At 39.3% G+C, this 19,877-nt stretch overlaps 1 protein-coding gene across 4 annotated transcripts in view; it reads right to left on the bottom strand.

Annotated features, from left to right (window-relative positions):
• The window catches only part of SGCE (sarcoglycan epsilon), a 56,668-nt gene that overhangs the window by 2,607 nt on the left and 34,184 nt on the right, over positions 1 to 19,877 (bottom strand). For 2 of the 4 annotated variants that reach the window (XM_077809399.1, XM_077809397.1), the window contains exons 7-10: positions 19,768 to 19,794; positions 18,858 to 19,046; positions 8,431 to 8,474; positions 4,766 to 4,807 (exon numbers count right to left, since the gene is read on the bottom strand). In XM_077809399.1, the coding sequence (XP_077665525.1) occupies positions 4,779 to 4,807; positions 8,431 to 8,474; positions 18,858 to 19,046; positions 19,768 to 19,794 (289 nt within the window). In that variant the 3' untranslated portion in view covers positions 4,766 to 4,778. Of the gene's footprint in view, positions 1 to 4,765; positions 4,808 to 8,430; positions 8,475 to 18,853; positions 19,047 to 19,767; positions 19,795 to 19,877 lie in introns of those variants that run through there. The other 2 variants (XM_077809398.1, XM_077809400.1) reach the window with 2 other exon arrangements.

Here is a 19,877-nt window from a genome sequence, read left to right as displayed (position 1 = left end):
CCTTGCATAATGACTTAGCCACTCCCAGTCTCTATTTAAGCCTAAATTAATAGTATCCAATTTGCAAATGAATTCCAATTCAGCAGTTTCTCGCTGGAGTCTGGATTTGAAGTTTTTTTGTTTTAAGATAGCGACCTTCATGTCTGTGATTGCGTGACCAGAGAGATTGAAGTGTTCTCCGACTGGTTTATGAATGTTATAATTCTTGACATCTGATTTGTGTCCATTTATTCTTTTACGTAGAGACTGTCCAGTTTGACCAATGTACATGGCAGAGGGGCATTGCTGGCACATGATGGCATAAATCACATTGGTGGATGTGCAGGTGAACGAGCCTCTGATAGTGTGGCTGATGTTATTAGGCCCTGTGATGGTGTCCCCTGAATAGATATGTGGGCACAATTGGCAACGGGCTTTGTTGCAAGGATAAGTTCCTGGGTTAGTGGTTCTGTTGTGTGGTATGTGGTTGTTGGTGAGTATTTGCTTCAGGTTGCGGGGCTGTCTGTAGGCAAGGACTGGCCTGTCTCCCAAGATTTGTGAGAGTGTTGGGTCATCCTTTAGGATAGGTTGTAGATCCTTAATAATGTGTTGGAGGGGTTTTAGTTGGGGGCTGAAGGTGACGGCTAGTGGCATTCTGTTATTTTCTTTGTTAGGCCTGTCCTGTAGTAGGTAACTTCTGGGAACTCTTCTGGCTCTATCAATCTGTTTCTTTACTTCCGCAGGTGGGTATTGTAGTTGTAAGAAAGCTTGACAGAGATCTTGTAGGTGTTTGTCTCTGTCTGAGGGGTTGGAGCAAATGCGGTTGTATCGCAGAGCTTGGCTGTAGACGATGGATCGTGTGGTGTGGTCAGGGTGAAAGCTGGAGGCATGCAGGTAGGAATAGCGGTCAGTAGGTTTCCGGTATAGGGTGGTGTTTATGTGACCATTGTTTATTAGCACTGTAGTGTCCAGGAAGTGGATCTCTTGTGTGGACTGGACCAGGCTGAGGTTGATGGTGGGATGGAAATTGTTGAAATCATGGTGGAATTCCTCAAGGGCTTCTTTTCCATGGGTCCAGATGATGAAGATGTCATCAATATAGCGCAAGTAGAGTAGGGGCTTTAGGGGACGAGAGCTGAGGAAGCGTTGTTCTAAATCAGCCATAAAAATGTTGGCATACTGTGGGGCCATGCGGGTACCCATAGCAGTGCCGCTGATCTGAAGGTATACATTGTCCCCAAATGTGAAATAGTTATGGGTAAGGACAAAGTCACAAAGTTCAGCCACCAGGTTAGCCGTGACATTATCGGGGATAGTGTTCCTGACGGCTTGTAGTCCATCTTTGTGTGGAATGTTGGTGTAGAGGGCTTCTACATCCATAGTGGCCAGGATGGTGTTATCAGGAAGATCACCGATGGATTGAAGTTTCCTCAGGAAGTCAGTGGTGTCTCGAAGGTAGCTGGGAGTGCTGGTAGCGTAGGGCCTGAGGAGGGAGTCTACATAGCCAGACAATCCTGTAGTTGTAAGAAAGCTTGACAGAGATCTTGTAGGTGTTTGTCTCTGTCTGAGGGGTTGGAGGGGGGTGAGGGAGTGAGAGAACCTGGATTTGTGCAGGAAATGGCCTAACTTCATTATCATGCACATTGTGTAAAGAGTTGTCACTTTGGATGGGCTATCACCAGCAGGAGAGTGAATTTGTGTGGGGGGGTGGAGGGTGAGAAAACCTGGATTTGTGCTGGAAATGGCCTAACCTGACGATTACTTTAGATAAGCTATTACCAGCAGGACAGTGGGGTGGGAGGAGGTATTGTTTCATATTCTCTGTGTATATATAAAGTCTGCTGCAGTTTCCACGGTATGCATCTGATGAAGTGAGCTGTAGCTCACGAAAGCTCATGCTCAAATAAATTGGTTAGTCTCTAAGGTGCCACAAGTACTCCTTTTCTTTTTGCAAATACAGACTAACACGGCTGTTACTCTGAAACTTTATAAGTGTACTCTCTATGCCATTATCTAAATCATTGATGAAGATACTGAACAGAACTGGACCCAGAACTGATCCCTCCGGAACTCCACTTGTTATGCCATTCCAGCATGACTGTGAACTACTCTCTGGGAACGGTTTTCCAACCAGTTTTTTGTTACTAAAGAACTAATGGAGGCCTGACTAGAGGAGAGTGTACAACTCAAATTGGGAATTCCTGCATATCTTTATGTTTAAGACAATTTCTGTATTACAAGAATATCTGATAATTTTGTTAAACCAACAGCCCAAGGTAGGTAGCATGGATTTTGCCAGCTGGCTAAGGAATAAAAGGGAATAGTTAACAGGGGATGTACTTCTTCATCTGGTAATTTATTTGCAATTCCCAGCAGTACAACACATATATTAGCTGAGTGTTTTGACTTACTACGTTTTGGTTTAATTACGGCTGCTGATTAATCGCAGTTAACTCACGCGATTAACTCAAAAAAATTAATCACAATTAAAAAAATTAAACTCGATTAAAAATTAAACTCGTTTTAATCACACTGTTAAACAACAGAATACCAATTGAAATTTATTAAATATATTGGATGTTTTTCTACATTTTCAAATATATTGATTTCATTTACAACACAGAATACGGAGTGCACAGTGCTCACTTTATTTTTATTACAAATATTTGCACTGTAAAAATGATAAAAGTAGTATTTTTCAGTTCACCTCATGCAAGTACTGTAGTGCAATCTCTTTATTGTGAAAGTGCAACTTACAAATGCAGATTTTTTTTGTTCCATAACTGCACTCAAAAACAAAACAATGTAAAACTTCAAAGCCTACAAGTTCACTCAGTCCTACTTCTTGTTCAGCCAATCGATAAGACAAACAAGTTTGTTTACATTGACGAGAGGTAATGCTGCCCGCTTCTTATTCACAATGTCACCTGAAAGCGAGAAAAGGCTTTCGCACGGCACTTCTGTAGCCGGCATTGCAAGGTATTTATATGCCAGATATGCTAAACATTCGTATGCCCCTTCATGCTTTGGCCACCATTCTGGAGGGCATGCCTCCATACTGATGACGCTCATTAAATAAATCATGCATTAATTAGATTTGTGACTGAACTCCTTGGGGGAACTCCTTCTATGTTTCCTGCTATGTGTTTTACCTGCATTCTGTCATATATTTCATGTTATAGCAGTTTCATATGATGACCCAGCATGTTGTTCATTTTAAGAACACACTCATTGCAGATTTGACAAAATGCAAAAAAGATACTAATGTGAGATTTCTAAAGATAGCTAGAGCACTTGACCCAAGGTTTAAGAATTTGAAGTGCCTTCCAAAATCTGAGAGGGACGAGGTGTGGAGCATGCTTTCAGAAGTCTTATAAAGAGCAACACTCCAATGCAGAAATTACAGAACCCGAACCACCAAAAAAGAAAATCAACTTTCTGCTGGTGGCATCTGACTCAGATGATGAAAATGAACATAAGTCAGTCTGCATTGCTTTGGATTGTTATTGAGCAGAATCCATCATCAGCATGTACGCATGTCCTCTGGAATGGTGGTTGAAGCATGAAGGGCCATATGAATCTTTAGCGCATCTGGCACATAAATATCTTGCAACGCCGGCTAAAACAGTGCCATGAGAATGCCTGTTCTCATTTTCAGGTGATATTGTAAACAAGCAGTGGGCAGCATTGTCTCCTAAACATATAAACAAACTTGTTTGTCTGAGCAATTGCCTGAACAAGAAGTAGGACTGAGTAGACTTGCAGGCTCTAAAGTTTGACATTATTTGTATTTTTGAATGCAGTTATTTTTGTGCATAATTCTACATTTGTAAGTTCAACTTTCATGTCAAAGAAATTGCACTACAGTACTTGTATTAAGTGAATTTAAAAATACTATTTTTACAGTGCAAATATTTATAATAAAAATAAATATAAAGTGAGCACTGTACACTTTGTATTCTGTGTTGAAATTGAATTCAATATATTTGAAAATGTGGAAAACATCCACAAATATTTAAATAAATGGTATTCTATTATTGTTTAACAGTGTGATTAATAGCGATTAATTTTTTTAATCACTTGACAGCCCTAGTTTTTATCTCTCCGCACTTGTTTTTATCTTGGCACAATTCCACCCTTTGTTGAAAGTACAACATCAGTGTCGGCGAATATTAGTCTAGTTGTCATACTTTTAGAAGTCCTCATGAGGTAACACATACAGTGGAAAATTTGTTTAGTGGGTATTCAAAAAGGACAGTTACTAGCCATATTCTCTCCTCCCTCTCATTAAATACTAATTAGCGGTGTCTACGGGGCCTCTTAAAATCAAGTGCTCAGTTATTTATATTTTGTTGAACAGTTACAATATTATTTATATTTTTGATAGAAATTCAATTTCTTAACTCTTCAAATCAAAAAGGGAAACTATTTCTGTAACTTTCCTGACCTGTAAATGTTTTGTATGTGTAAAAATTCCATTTGAAAATAGTGGAATATAGTTACGCTAATTTGATAATGACGCTGGGTAAAATGTTCAAGTTCCTACGTCCTAGTCAAAGTCAACAACATACTAAAAATCCATTCTTCTGCTAATGCAGGTGATAGATTTCCAGTTAGAAGACATCTTGCAACTGCCATGTGCCATAATGTCAGGGAAGTACTTCCATTATATCATGGGGTGCAACTTTTCCCTGTACAACCAGACCATAGAAGGAGGTTCAATTATCATCCAATAAAATGAGTGAAAAGGGAAAGAAAGGGACTGACCAATGCAAGAGAAGGGGTTGTTTTTTCCATCACTATGAGCTTGGTCCAAAGGGTGCTTGAACTGGAGATGAAAAAAGTGATATATGCGCTAACTCACCCACGTGCAGTGAAAAGTGATGCTGAGTGCTGCCTGTCCCAGCCTATAGAGCAGGGGTGGGCAAAGTATGGGCCCATGGGCCCCATCTGGACCTCAGCTCCCGCCTGGGAGTGTGGTCCAGGGCTTGTCCCACTCCGCATGGCTCCCAGAAAGCAGCTGGAATGACCCCCACTCCGGCTCCTACGTAGTACATGGAGGCATAGCCAGGCGGACAGGGCAACATGCAATGCCGCCTGGCTGCACCTCAGAGCCGGGGGGGGGGGGCATGCTTCTGGGAGCTGCTTGCAGGAAGTGGCTGGAGCCTGCCCCCCTGCCCTCCCCATTCCCCTCTCCCCTGCCATAGCCCTGATCTCCCTCCCTCCAAACCAGTCGATGCCAGCCCAGAGCCCCCTCTTGTACCCAGAGCCCACACCCCCAGCCAGAACCATCCTGCTCCCCCCACACCTCAACCCAGAGCCCCCTCCTGAACCCTGAACTCCTTCTGGCCGCACCCAAGAGCCTGCACCCCCAGCCAGAGCCCACACTCCTACCCCCAATTTTGTGAGCATTCATGGCTCGCCATACAATTTCCATACCCCGATGTGGCCCTCAGGCCAAATAGTTTGCCCACCCTTGCTAGAGAGGAAAGTAACCACAGTTGCAGAGGTGTACCTATCTTGTAGGTAGCATTGTGTTGAGTGTATATATAACAATTAATGTACACACCACGGACAAGGATTTGATTTTACTCATCCTGTGCAAATTCTTTGTGGCCTTACTAATCGCAAACCCTCTCACCCCATATTTGTTTAAAAAAAAGGGGGGGGGGCAATATATTCCTGGAAAACGTATTCATGAGTAATGCAAAATACACCAATAATTATGTATTAGTTATATTATGGGGGAGCCCAGAAGCCCCAATTGGATTGTGGTGCTAGGTGCTGGACAAACACAGATGGATAGGGTCCCCGTCAATGTTCCCTTTAAGCTGCGCATCTGTGCAGCAACCTGGTACTTAACACGCATCTCACATGGCTGAGAGAGCAGCCAAAACTCAGGACCTCAACCTGGCAGAACCCATAGCAGCTTCTTGTGGTGCCAGGGGCCAGCAGGAGTAGGAAGAGAAGCAGTGGTGAGCAGAGCCTCTGACAGGAGCATGGCTGGCACCTGGGTCCCACTCTGCCCTCTAGCTGAAACTCTCAGGAGCTCCTCTCAATGCTGCAGGAAGCCGTGTGCTGGCAGGGAGGGATAAGGAGTGTGGCATAGGCCAAGGGTGGGGCTCAGGGAGTGTGGCATAAGCCAAGGGTGCTGTTTAGGAAGGGTGGGGATGCGAAACCTGTTCATGGTCCTGTCCTGGGGCACAGAAGTTGGTCCCTACGAGTTCTGAAATGAGCCCCTGGCAGCCTGGCCTGGTAGGGAGCTGTGGTGCGCTTGTGGGGGTGGGGGGGAAGGAAAGGCTATGTCACTGCTGCTGAGGTAGGGGTGTGTGTTTCATGTGCACTGAGCTATGATGGCAACTCCCTCCCAAGGTCCCTGGCAAGGGATGGGGAGTAGAGAAGAAAAGACCCTAAATCCCTTTCTCCAAAGTAGCCACAAGCTAGCAAGGAGGGGTAAAAAGCAGGGTAGGGGAGGCTGGGGCGCTCTCAAAGCCTGATTCTCCTGGGAGCCGGTGAGTGTAGGGACTCCTGTTTTCCTGGGTTTCTTTGTGTGGTTTTTAACTGCCAAATTCTTGGAAGCTATAGGAAAACGTGTAGCTAGTCTGATGTGGCTATTTCCATAAAAGAGACATGATGGAACACACCAGAACATCTGGCCCAAATAGACAGTCATGTGAGAGCTAACTTTGGGGATGTCAGAACAAACACTTCTTATTTGAGAGAAAGGGAAGGAAGGGACATATAACATCTGGTCAACAACCTCTAACGTGAATTGCAAAATGAAACATCTTTCTGATCAGATAAGCTAGGGGACATGATGGCAGATTTCATTCCTATTGTAATGTCCTCTTCTGCTGCTGATCCTCTTTTGTTTCCACTCAAATGAGCAAAGACTGGGATTTTCACCACCATTCCCATTTACTAACAATTTACTAATGTTTCACAGGAATTTTACCCTCAATTGCTAGAGATCTAAATTATGGGGCAGAAGTTGCCAAGTAGAGTGAGGAGTGCTATCAGCTTCTAGGTGCAGAGGCCATGGATGCTTCAGTTAGTCCAATTACTCCTTGAACCTGACATCCACAGTGAGAATAGCAACTTCAGTAACTATTTCTATTCCTTCTATTTGCCAGCACATCCATAGTTCCAAATCTGTTTCTGGAAAGAATATCTGCCACTAAGTTTCCATGAAATAGCAACACTGTATAGTTGCTAGTAACATAAATATTGAACAAGGGGGACACATCATTTTCAAATGCTCTCAAAAAGAACAGTGAAAGCTGTGCAAGTTTCTTCTGTCTAGAACCATGCACTTCAATCTGACCTTGTCTAAAACTTGGTTTCTTTTGAGTGGAAACTAATTTTTGTTGTTGTTTTTTAAAAGGCTGAATTGTGTGGTGTTTTTACAACTGACCAAAACAACACTTTTCTCTGTGGGATGAACTTCACTAAATTTAAACCCTAAGTCTCAGGACAGAGAACCACTGTGCCACCTACCACTTTCTTAAAATTATCTGAAAACATAATTAAAGCCATGTAATGATATTGTGCAGAATTATCAAATTTTATACATGTGTTTTTAATTCTTAGATAACTAAAAAACACAAGGGCATAAACATCTATTATATACTTGCCTCAAATCTTTGAAATGTTGTCATACGAAATTCTCCTTTAATCCCCGAAAGCAGTAATGAAGAAGAAGAATTTTGAATGAAAACACCAAACAAGGGTTTCTTACATATAAGACAAACCTTTGTCTAAGAGGTGCACACACATTATGATATGTATAACTCTTTTTTCCGTTGTTGTGGATACTTTCCCTCCCAAGAGCAATCTCAGAGTTGGTTGTCCTTAGCATACACACTGAACAACCCACCCATTTTGGCCACTGTATTTTCCTAGTATGATTCTTATCCTCTTTTCTACAAATGTAGATTTCTCTCTCAAATCAGAGATGCTAACCGAAGACAAGCAGCTGATGATACCTCACATTTTTGAGCTCTAGACAGATGGAGTTCATTCACGAAGGCCAATGGAAATCTACACCCTGGATTTAATTGTTCTGCCCAGAAATTCCCCAATCTCCATTGTTTATATCTGGTAAAAGCAAGACAAAAGTGCTGTTTTATCACTCACTGTTCTTGACAGTAGCAAGATGAAATTAGATGTGGCTAGCTGTTGGGGTGAGAGGCTAGTCTATGTAAGAAGATCTCTGTTTTAACTTCACTGGATCTGTGTTACTAGTCCCACTTGCACTGTAACCTTTCTGCCTACTCTCAAGCTGTCCCCTGCCAAATGTTTCCAGTGATTTCTCCATGAAAACTGGAACTATAATTTCGCAACATCTTATAACATTTCGAAATTGTTTCCACACGCCAAAGGTTGAGTAAGTATTGGGTGCTCAGTGCTGCCCATTATCACCTGAACTTTCAGCATTTTTTTTGTACTGACCTGCAGTCTGCTGCTGTGGAATCTGAGTCTGATGTGGCAGGATCCTAAAAATAATAATTTAACATCTTTAAAACATCTGTATATTATGTACGTACACATCTATGAATACAGTCATGGTATTTAAACTGTACACGCATCATTCTTCTATGAGGCAATAACCTAGTTTTCTCCAGGTGGATAAACCAAGTGGCCAAAAGGCTAAGCAGTTCAACATAAGCAAAGAACTAGATTATTGCTAAAGCACAGTAATATGAGTCTCATTATGTTACCCATGTTTAAATGTTTAAATGTAGCACAACAGAAGGAAGGTGAAGCAAGCTGAATTCTAAAAATGTAGACACTTGAAATACAGAAATGTAAAGATAGACCAGTGTAACTATAAAGGTAAATTTCTTATTTTGGAAGAAAAGAGAAACACTTTTTGGCCTTTTTTTTTTAAAGTGGCTATTTGAGGAGGTTTTGAATGTTAGAAGTAGGGCTGTCAATTAATCACAGTTAACTCACGCAATTAACTCAAAAAAATTAATCGCAGTTTTAATTGCACTGTTAAGCAACAGAAAACCAAGTGAAATTTATTAAATATTTTTAGATGTTTTTCTACATTTTCAAATATATTGATTTCAATTACAACACAGAATACAAAGTGTACAGTGCTCACTTTATATTATTAGATTTGATTACTAATATGTGCACTTTAAAGATGATAAACAAAAGAAATCGTATTTTTCAATTCACCTCATACAAGTGCTGTAGTGCAATCTCTTTATCATGAAAGTGTAATTTACAAAGTAGATTTTTTTTTCCATAACTGCACTCAAAAACTAACTAATGTAATACTTTAGAGCCAACAAGTCCACTCAGTCCTCCTTCTTGTTCAGCAAATCGCGAAGACAAACAAGTTTGTTTACATTTACGGGAGATAATACTGCCCGCTTATTATTTACAGTGTCACCTGTAAGTGAGAACAGGCGTTCGCATTTTTGTAGCCAGCATTACAATGTATTTACATGCCAGATATGCTGAACATTCATATGCCCCTTCATGCTTTGGCCACCATTCCAGAGGACATGCTTCCATGCTGAAGATGCTCGTTAAAAAAAATGCATTAATTAAATTTGTGACTGAACTCTTGGGGGGAGAACTGTATGTCTCCTGCTCTGTTCTACCCACATTCCACCATATATTTCATGTTATAGAAGTCTCAAATAGTGACCCAGAACATATTGTTCATTTGAAGAACACTTTCACTGCAGATTTGACAAAATGCAAAGAAGATACTAATGTGAGATTTCTAAAGATAGAGGCAGCATCTGACCCAAGGTTTGAGAAATTGAGGTGCCTTCCAAAATCTGAGAGGGACTACATGTGGAACATGCTTTCAGAAGTCTTAAAAGAGCAACACTCTGATGTGAAAACTACAGAATCTGAATCACCAAAAAAGAAAATCAATCTTCTGCTGGTGGCATCTGACTCAGATGGTGAAAATGAACATGCGTCGGGCCGCACTGCTTTGGATTGTCATCGAGCAGAATGATGCATGTCGTCTGAAATGGTGGCTGAAGGATGAAAGGACATATGAATCTTTAGGGCATTTGGCACTTAAATATCTTGTGACACTGGCTACAACAGTGCCATGTGAACGTCTGTTCTCACTTTCAGGTGACACTGTAAACAAGAAGCGAGCAGTGTTATCTCCAGAAAACATACACACATTTGTTTCTCTGAGCAATTGGCTGAACAAGAAGTAGGACTGAGTGGACTTGCAGGCTCTAAAGTTTTACATTGTTTTATTTTTGAATGCAGGGTTTTTTTTTTACATAATTCTACATTTGTAAATTCAACTTTCGTGATAAAGAGATTCCACTACGGCACTTGCAATGCAGGAATTTAAAAATATTTCTTTTCTTTTTTTACAGTGCAAATATTTGTTATAAAAATAAATATAAACTGAGCACTGTACACGTTGTATTGTGTGTTGTAATTGGTAGAAAACATCCACAAATATTTAAATAAATGGTATTGTATTATTGTTTAACAGCATGATTAATCATAATTAATTTTTTAATCACATGATTAATTGCAATTAATTTTTTTAATTGCTTGACAGCTCTTGTTAGAAGTAGTCTTAGCAGATGTGGATTAGTGGTCAGAGTGCAGGTGAGGCAATTAAAGCTGCATTTATTTATTTCATTTATAACTAAAAGGAGAAAAAAAAGCATCTATCCTTGGCTCCAGGGTAACAAGAAATTTTGCTTTTAGCTGTTTTGAAAAACGTTGCAGCACCTTGATAGAGACCAGCAGAGAAAAACCTCAGAGGAGGTTTAAAAACACTGTTAAAATTCACTTCTCTCAATTTACATAGTTAAGGTGGTGACAGTATCAGGACACTTTGATTTGCATAAAGCAGTAATTCTAAGATTTAGGCTCTAGATAAGTAGAAATTAATTATAGTGTAAAATTAGAGAATCCAACATGGCAGACAAAATGGCGGTGATGGGGATGACATAGTTTAAATTTAGAGAGTGGAAAATTCCAGAAGTCTCCAGCAACACAGGGGAAGGAGCTCTACCCAAGATGGCATCAGGGAGAGGTGCTCTACCCAAGATGGTCTCAGGGGGAGGAGCTATGTATCTAAAAATAGGTATGACATAATGGGGAGGTGCTAGAAAAGCTAGAAGCTGATTAGCTGAGATGAGCTGACCTTAAGAGAGCAACTAGTATATAAGGCCAACAGCTACCAGGCTGAAAGTGTGGGGTTTTGGAGGCCTGTGAAGATCAGAAGCCTCAAGCAGCAACCAGAACAGCAGAGGCTAAGACAACTGCAGCAGCATCTTAAGAAGATTCCGGAAAACAGTTACCCAAAAAAACAGCAGCAGAATTCTAAAGGTCACCATGGCAACGACTTTCATAGAAGCGCAATCAGCAGCAACTGTCGCTACGCCTGCAGCAGCAGCAACCATCGTCTCCAGGTGCTGACACCGTGATCTCCAGATACTGACAGAGCAGAAGGACCCCTGAGACGGGTCAGAGGGAATTAAGAAGATAGAGTGTAAGTCTGATTTTACCATCTCCTGTTCAAGGGTGTCTGGGTATGTCTGTCAAAAGCTGGATGCCTGTGCTTCAGAATGAGATCTCCCCTACCCATCTTGCGACCAGCTGATCACCGCTCATGGTATGTTAAATGTTATATGATTAGATATTAAATGTTAGGTGTTAAGTGGTTAGTGTTAAGTGGTAATGTTAGTGTTAAGTAAACATTTTATTTTTAATCTGTGAATATGGTAATGGTTTCTCAGATGTATATATAGAGGCCGCGTATACTACCTTGTATTAAGTACAGTATTAGATTTGAACACTAAGACTAAAGCCTTTGTGTATGCGGGGTCTCCATATGCCTATTACATTGTAAATGCTACATAGTCTAAGTCTCCTGTGTATTTTATTTTGTTGCACTGCTTTATTGTATAATTCTTAAACGTAATTCTATTGCGTTTTATTAAGTCCTATGTATCTTTTCTTGCTTTAAACTCTCTGTATTTTTTTTTATTTCTGTTAAATAAATCTTTTGTTTTTGAAGAATTTCTGTTTATGTGGGTCAATCCTTGAGCGGAAGACTGTATCCGTGCCCTTTCAGGGATTAGCTAAAATAGCTTGCTCTGGGGAGCCCTCTGCAGGTCGTAGACAGGCCCCCAGTAACACCCTGGCAATTCCTTTAGGATGGGCCAGAACCTTGTTACCCTTTTGTTAAATTAGAAGCCCTATCATAGGCTAACATAACTGGTGGGCTTGTGCTCAAGGCGCGAAGAGCCCATGCAAATTTGTAGGTAACATAATTGGCATCTAAAATTTAGGGTAACACTAGAGCCCCAGTCATGAAAACACCAATACACATGCTTAACTTTACTCACATGAATAATCCCACTAAAGTCAAAGCAACTATTCATCTGAGTAAAATTAAACAAGTGCATAAGCATTTGAAAGACCAAGGTCTGAGTGCATAAAGTTAGGCAGGGAAGTATCCTCTCATGGATATAGGCAAGTCCTTAAAAATGGCTAACACAACATATGGGGCATAAATATATTTTCACAGCCCAACTTCAGTTGTTTTCAATGCACTAGAAGCATACATAAATGTGCTTACCTAATCAGTTCTAATTTCTGATTATACTAGTTAGAAAAGCAAATGGAATGATACAGATAGTGCTTATCAAAATATAGAACTAAATACGTTTTAATTTAACAACTTGCTACTTAATGTGCAGAAGAAGCTGCCTTTCAAAATACAGGAAAGGCCACATAAGCCTGGACAAACTATGCAAAGCCTAATTGGTCTGTTAATTGAGGTCTGTTGCAAGCAGTCACACTTTGTGCCAGGTAGGAGAGAAATGAGAACATCCAGTATGTCAGCAGAAGCTAGGGTATGTCTAGCATAGAACATGCCACACATGTCTGCGATTAATATTTTCAGTATACTAAATCAAATCCACATAATTTCTGCATGCCTAATTGTAAAACTACAAGACAAAAAACTTAGCTGGCAGCAACCATCTTACATACAAAATACAGTATCTTAAAAGTTTTTTTTTTTTTTTTTTAACAGATGAGCTGTTTTCTGACTGACTATATCAAAGAGCAAATAGGGATACAGTTTTCCAATTATGTTAGAGTAAGTTCACCCCACAAAATCCATCAGTCACTAAATATAATGGGAATAAACTGTTTTGGTAATAGAATACTGTGAAAGGATCAATGCTTCCTGCTTTAAAAATAAACACTGAGGCAAAGTCTTAGTTTCTCTTTAGCATTCATCTATCAGCAGGAGCCCTTATGCTGTGACAACATTGTATTCCAGACTTACTCTCTTCTAGAAAATATGTTGTGTCCTTTCTTGAAGGAACTTCCCCTCACTGAAGTAAAAAAATATTCTCAATGTAACTACCAAGAATGTACATATTCAATTGATATTTATAATATAAAATATTAAATTTTATGGAAAAACCACAGCAACCTTCACTCCGAAATATAGGACAGCATGACAATGTTACAACCTCCATCTTTGCTACATTCTTTATTTGTATCCAATTTTATGAATACATTTCAGATGTAAATTAAATTTTTACAAAGCATCCACATTGCTTGTTTTACTACTTTGGAGTAATTAAAAGTGTAGTTCTTGTTTCCACATATAACGCTTATGACAGAGATAGGGTGAAACCTCATTGAAGCTGATGGGTGTGAGACTCCCTTCATTCAGGATAAATGTAAGAAACAGTTAAGCTCCTTATTAAAGCAAAATAGCTGAACCAATAGGAGCCACCATCCAAAACACAGGCCACATATAAGGCAGTCAGAGAATCTGAGCTATGGATGGAGGTGTTTTGCTGCAGAATGAATGCAAACAAGTGCGGGGTGTGTGGCTGGGTATTGCTTGGTGAAGGTGTTTGTGTCTTAACACCAGAAGCACAGGGAGCATGGTCCTGAGAGAGAGAGAGAATGCTTTTTGAGCAGGGTGCTGGCTGGAAAGGCAGGCCTGGAACTGTAAGCAAAGAAACTGCCTCCTGTTGTTTGGTTCCTACTCTGTTCAGGAAAATGGGATTTTGTGTGCATTTTTTGTAAATAAACAAGATTGCATCAAAGAAATATCTGATTCCATTATCAATGTCTCCACCAGATGCAAACAACCCACCAGACCCTGAAAATGGGCTAGGTGCCTGGATCAAAAGAGATAACAATACATAATCTGGAAGAGGAACTAAAGAGCCTATCATCTTGACGATGATACTGACTTTGGTTCTGCTCCCATAATTCACTACATACAGGCATGCTGCTGCATCTGCAAAGAGCCCTCATTGAAGCCAGCAGGGATTCAAGAGGGCAGAGGAGTGAATTGCAGGATTGGCCCATTAGTATTGTCACTAGTATTAATTTTATTACAACAACAACTAAAATATGCTAGTACAAATCTATAGGGAGAGAAAATCCTTGTAACAAGGAGCTAGATGCGGAGATGTTCCTCAGTGAGGTACGTCAAATTGTGAGGTGAACATCATGGAGACTGAGCGATACAAAGAAATCTAGAAAGGTCAGAAATGTGGTCACAAAGTAAGAATCAATTTGAAAAATTATTAACCGTCATGTGGGGCAGGGGATAACAGTTGTAAAAAAAGATAGTTTTAAATTTACTATTTGACTGCAAGGATAGCACAGCTTGATAATGGCCTCTTGCACTTGCACTTTTCCTCAGCATGTGTTTATATCTGGAACAAATGGGCTACAATTCTGATTGTGGGCTGTGAGCATTACCATAATATAAATAATAATATTCCCCAGAGACAAAAAGTGCTATGTCATGGAGCAGGAACATGACAGTCCCTCTTAGTAGACTCAATAATGTGAGGAATGGACAACCTTCAATTCCCATTGCATTGTGGAACTACACCTAAAATGTTCCACATTTTGTTTAGTTGTGTTTAGTTTGTGTTTAGTCTCAGTACCAGTCTCAGTACCTCAATACCAACAGATAGATAAGTGGGAGGGATATCCAAGAAAATCAATAAGTATAATTAGGGGGCTGCAGAGGCATTGAATAATGAGAAAAAAGGAAAGGAACTAAATAGACAGTGGGGGAATAACATTGCTGTCTAAAAATATTTGTAAGATCTGAACAAGTGAGAGTGGTTAGAGTAGTAAATGGGGATATAAGTAAAATAACTGGAGTAATAGCTAAATGGTAGGAAAAGTTATCAAACAGAGATGTGTGAGAATGTGGAATAAATGCCCAAGAAAGGTGCAGAATTCCCCATTACATGAGACAATTAGGGTCAGATTCTAGTAACCTTATTCAAATTGATTATATCTTATTTGGTGAGTAGTCACACCAAAATCAATTAGAGGAGTAAGCTACTACACAACTTGAATAAAGATATCATAATTTGGCCCATAAAGACTGATGAAAGCACTTTAAGAAACAACCTCCTCTTGGCAGGAAGATGGACTTGCTGGGCATACACATTCTTCTCATCTCCAGCATCTTCCTTATTAATGGCAGATTTTTTCTTGAATTGATTTCCCCCACATAAAGATAAGATAAGCAGTTTCTTTGCCTTTGTTTATAATGCTCTCAGATTTGAAAATATAACATACCTTTCAAAAATTTATGCGGGGCAGCCCTAATTTTAAACTAGAAGCTTACTGAATGTTATGTATGCTGAAGAAATTAACTCCATCCTATTTTCCCCCCCTGCATTAACAACAAAATTTATTGTGTCCTTCACATTAGATTACTCCCCACATTTGGGCATTTGCAGGTTGTTACTGTATGTTCCCTACTAATTTTGTCCAATTCTCCATTACATCTTTATAACTGAAACAGAAGCCAATCAGTGAAGGTGAATTTGATGTTTAAGTCTATTAATCACAGCAAAAATCAAAAATTATTTATTTAAAAGCACAAATAGGAATGCTTCTTGCTCTTGGAAATGTCAACTAACTGCTTACGATGAGCCAGCAGAGGGTGCATGGGAAAATGTTTTTGTGAAACTTCAACAGAAATGGCTATTTTTTGTTTTGTTTCCACTGACTTCAGAGGAAAAACAACTGAAAATGACTGCAAAGGGCTGGAGTAAGCATGTTTGAGCAGAGCAGAGGAAAGCACAAAAATACTTTTCTAAACCAATTTATTTCATATTCTCTAATATATTTTTACATTGAGATATCTATTTAAAAGTACAGGTTGAGACAAGACTGCAACAATGTTGCCTGAGTAACTGTGGAGAGAATTTTAATCCTTTCTGTTTAATCCACTATTATGATGTTGGTATCCAAAATATGTCTTAATATTTATACAGTGTAGATATGAAACAAGATGACAGTTCTTAACTAAATGTCACTTTAGTAATATGTGTACTATATGAAATATGAATCAGAGGTAGTCCTAAACTGATACATATAATTCTTCTTTAAAATGAAAATGTTATACTCTAATGCAATGACAGTAAAGAGACACTGTTGAGATAAAAAGTAATACACAATTTTTTAAAAAGCTCCTTGTGTTACCAATTATAAGATTATTTTGTATTATCATTTTTGCTGTTTTATTTACTTTTTGTATTTCACTCAGTTTGGATAGTGAAACTTCAATTTCACTTTCTGGTTTTCCTGCATTAGCGCAATATTATTACTGAGATTTTCAACACTCAATGAAATTTGAAAGGTCAACAAAAGTAGTTCTAATGTAAACATTAATTTTTTTTTTTGAGAACTAGAGAAAAAATAGATTTTCTCTAATTATTGCAGTATTCTATTTCTATTATTACAGTATTGCCAAGCATTTACAAATTATGAGTCAGGCCCCAAAGCAATCATGTATTTTATAAAACAAAAAGAACCCAACATTTATTTAGCTACTGGGTTTTGTGCCATTAGGGTGTACTAGATAATGTTTTCAAGCTTCTCTTTGCAACCATAAAACCTACACATTTTAAATAAAAACTAAAGCTGAGATGCTCACCTAACCACATACTTCCCACAGGTAGGGCTTTAAGAAACACACCATATTGCAAGAGTTGGCAACACTGATTATCATCCTACACAAAATGTAATGGTAAAAATATTTTGACTGAGGATGCTGGAGGAGAGGTAAATATAGGTTAAGAAGGGGAATTGATGAGTGAAGTAGTGTTGATCAGGAATTTTTCAACAGACAGTGCCCTTTTTGCATAATCAAATTTTTGCCCCACAAAAAATTTCTGACAGAAAATTAAAATGACAGCTCAGTTTCACTTACAAGTGCCTTCCCAGCTTGTAGCCAGCAAACCTAATGATTTTGTTTTGGTTCTCTTGAAACATAATTTTTCTGGAACTCCCTTCCCGTTAAAATTTTTGTCCCAATTTGGGATGGGTTTCCCCCCCGAAAATGTGAAATTTTTCATAAGAATTTTCTGGCCAGCTCTAGAGTGAAATGTTGACTGACTACTAAATGACTTAACTGCCAGCTTATTTCTTTGCTTTTTATAGTTTGTAGTGATGGAATATGCAGACTGGTCACCTTAAACCAAAGCTGACTAAACTTTTTGGTGGGGATATTTCACAGCCCCATTTCCTGTGCTGAAACCTGCAGACTTGCCCTCACCTATGTCAACCTGTGCAAACCTGTTCCCACTGCCCCACTCCACAATATGCTCTCCCTCCTGTATTGCTGGTCCCCACAGAGCTGTGGGGATCATAGGGCTGCTCAAGGTGGAGGCCTGGAGAAGCAACATTGTGGAGGAGCAACTTGGAAGAAATTTACATGCATATATGAAGCTGTAGGGGGAGACTCAGGATGTGCATGTAAATGAGGATACGGGGAAAGAGGCACATGGAGAAAAGGGACAACAAGGTTATAGTGGAGAGCAAGAGAAAAACAGCAGACCTGAGCTAGGAGGGGCTTTTGGGAAGGAGCAGCTATACTCTTAACAAGCTGCTTTTTCTTCCCCATTCCTATCGTCAGTGGCTCTTGCAGCTTGAAGTCCCACTTTTTTCCAATCCTCTCCTAACATACCCCTGCTGTGTACCCCTATATCCCCTATTCACTTCCCTGCATCCTCATCCCACTGCTTCATGGCTCTTCACCCTTCCTTGGTTTCCTATAGCGCTGCTGTATGGTGCATTATGAGGAATTGGAAGAAGCGTCAGAATATCTGAGGAGCAAAGTGGTTGATTAAGGAAGAAGGGGAGCAAAGGTGGTGACTGGGGATATGTGGGGGTGAAAAGGTTTTTGGTGGGGGAACAAAACTGTATAAGGAAGCTGAGGTAGTGTAGTGTTTCTGCATCAAGGTATCAATACTTAAAGAGCTCCCTCGGTATTACTGCTTCTACTTTCCAATGGACCCAGGCAGTAGTGCCATGAGAAGCCTATGATATGCCAGTGCCTTTGTGAAGAGGCACCTGCCTCCCCAAGCATTGTTGCCTCAGTGAACCATGGTATAAACCATGATCCTCCAAGCCCTACTTTCAGGCTACTGCCTCACATCCCTGGTCACTCTTTCTACAGCCCCATCTGTTTCCCAGAGTCCAACCTTCCACCTTGACTCAGTAGAGATATGTCCAGAAGACCACAAGAGCATCAGGGATAGAGCAAGATTAATTTTTTTGACAAGCTAAGTTTTGAAGAATGGAAATGATCATTTCTGGTTTTCAGTGATGTTTTGCCTCTAGTCTGGGAGGAAGGCTGATAGCAATGGAAGTAGCTGATATATCTGCATAGTTCTGTTGGTTCATCTTAGTGAAACTAAGATTTCATTTCTGCTTTAAATGCAAATTTCAAAGCAACTTTAACTATGGAGATACATAGTACATGAATATATTCAGAGAAATAACACTGGCTTCCACAGCTAAATTGTATATCATAATCATTATAGGCATTAAAGATCTAAATTGATACTTACTGCTGTGTTTGCATTAGTGGCATGCTAGTATTATCAAAGCTGTCTGTGTGAAGAGGTGGTATAATCTCACCAGTAACTGGGTGAAACACAGGAAGTGTTGAAAGAGGCCATGCTATCTCTCTATTTTTGGACATCTCACGAAGCTCTTTGGTGGATTTCTGTATAGCACTGTGGTGGACCAACTGGATACTATGTTAAAAGGAAATAAAATACATATTTTTCTTAAAAAGGGTTCTAAGAATATGGATAGTTTTGTAAAACCACTGAAAATTGTTTTTTCTTTAAAATACAAGGATTTTGATGCATACTACAGCCTATCAGTAGAACAATTATACTACAGCTTCAGTATAAAACAAATATTTAAGTTATTTAATTTTGAAAAAAAGAATTGTTCCGTCAGACTATCCTGTATGAAGAAGTATTTTTCTAAAATATCTTAGACTATGCAATCTAATGTTAATATTCCATTTATTTCCTGCTGTAAACATAAAAGTTTTGGTAACTTTTATATTGTTGTTTCTTGTGCTGGATTCCTAAATACTCACAGCAGCTTCAATTTTATGGCAGAATATTATGTAGGCACGGGATACCTTTCATGAAAGTTCTTTCATCTGTCCATTGCTTTGTAAAAATGTAGATTGGGCATCACATATGCATGAACATTAATCACATAATATTATTACTCTAAATAATTTTACATTAAACTGATCTTTATTAATTTCAAACCCTTTTTATTCTGACCTGCTAGCCTTGCCACACCTCTCTGTTTTATAGCAGCTTTCACATATATGAATTAGACTGTGAATCAAGGAGAGTGAGAGAAGAGCATGACACATGTATGAAGCATGACAAGCTACTGAGAAATGAAAATTAAATGAGAAAGAAAAATAACAGGAAAGAAGACACTTACTCTGGTGTTTGCATGTTTCTCTTTTCCCTAAAAACAAAACAAAATTTATGAATTAAATAATAGCATTGATAGTTGGAACATTAAATCTATCTGCTGATGGAAACAGTACA

The sequence above is a fragment of the Eretmochelys imbricata genome, chromosome 2, assembly GCF_965152235.1.
Source record: "Eretmochelys imbricata isolate rEreImb1 chromosome 2, rEreImb1.hap1, whole genome shotgun sequence".
Lineage (NCBI taxonomy): Eukaryota > Metazoa > Chordata > Testudines > Cheloniidae > Eretmochelys > Eretmochelys imbricata.
This window is presented reverse-complemented; position numbering and strand designations above follow the sequence as displayed.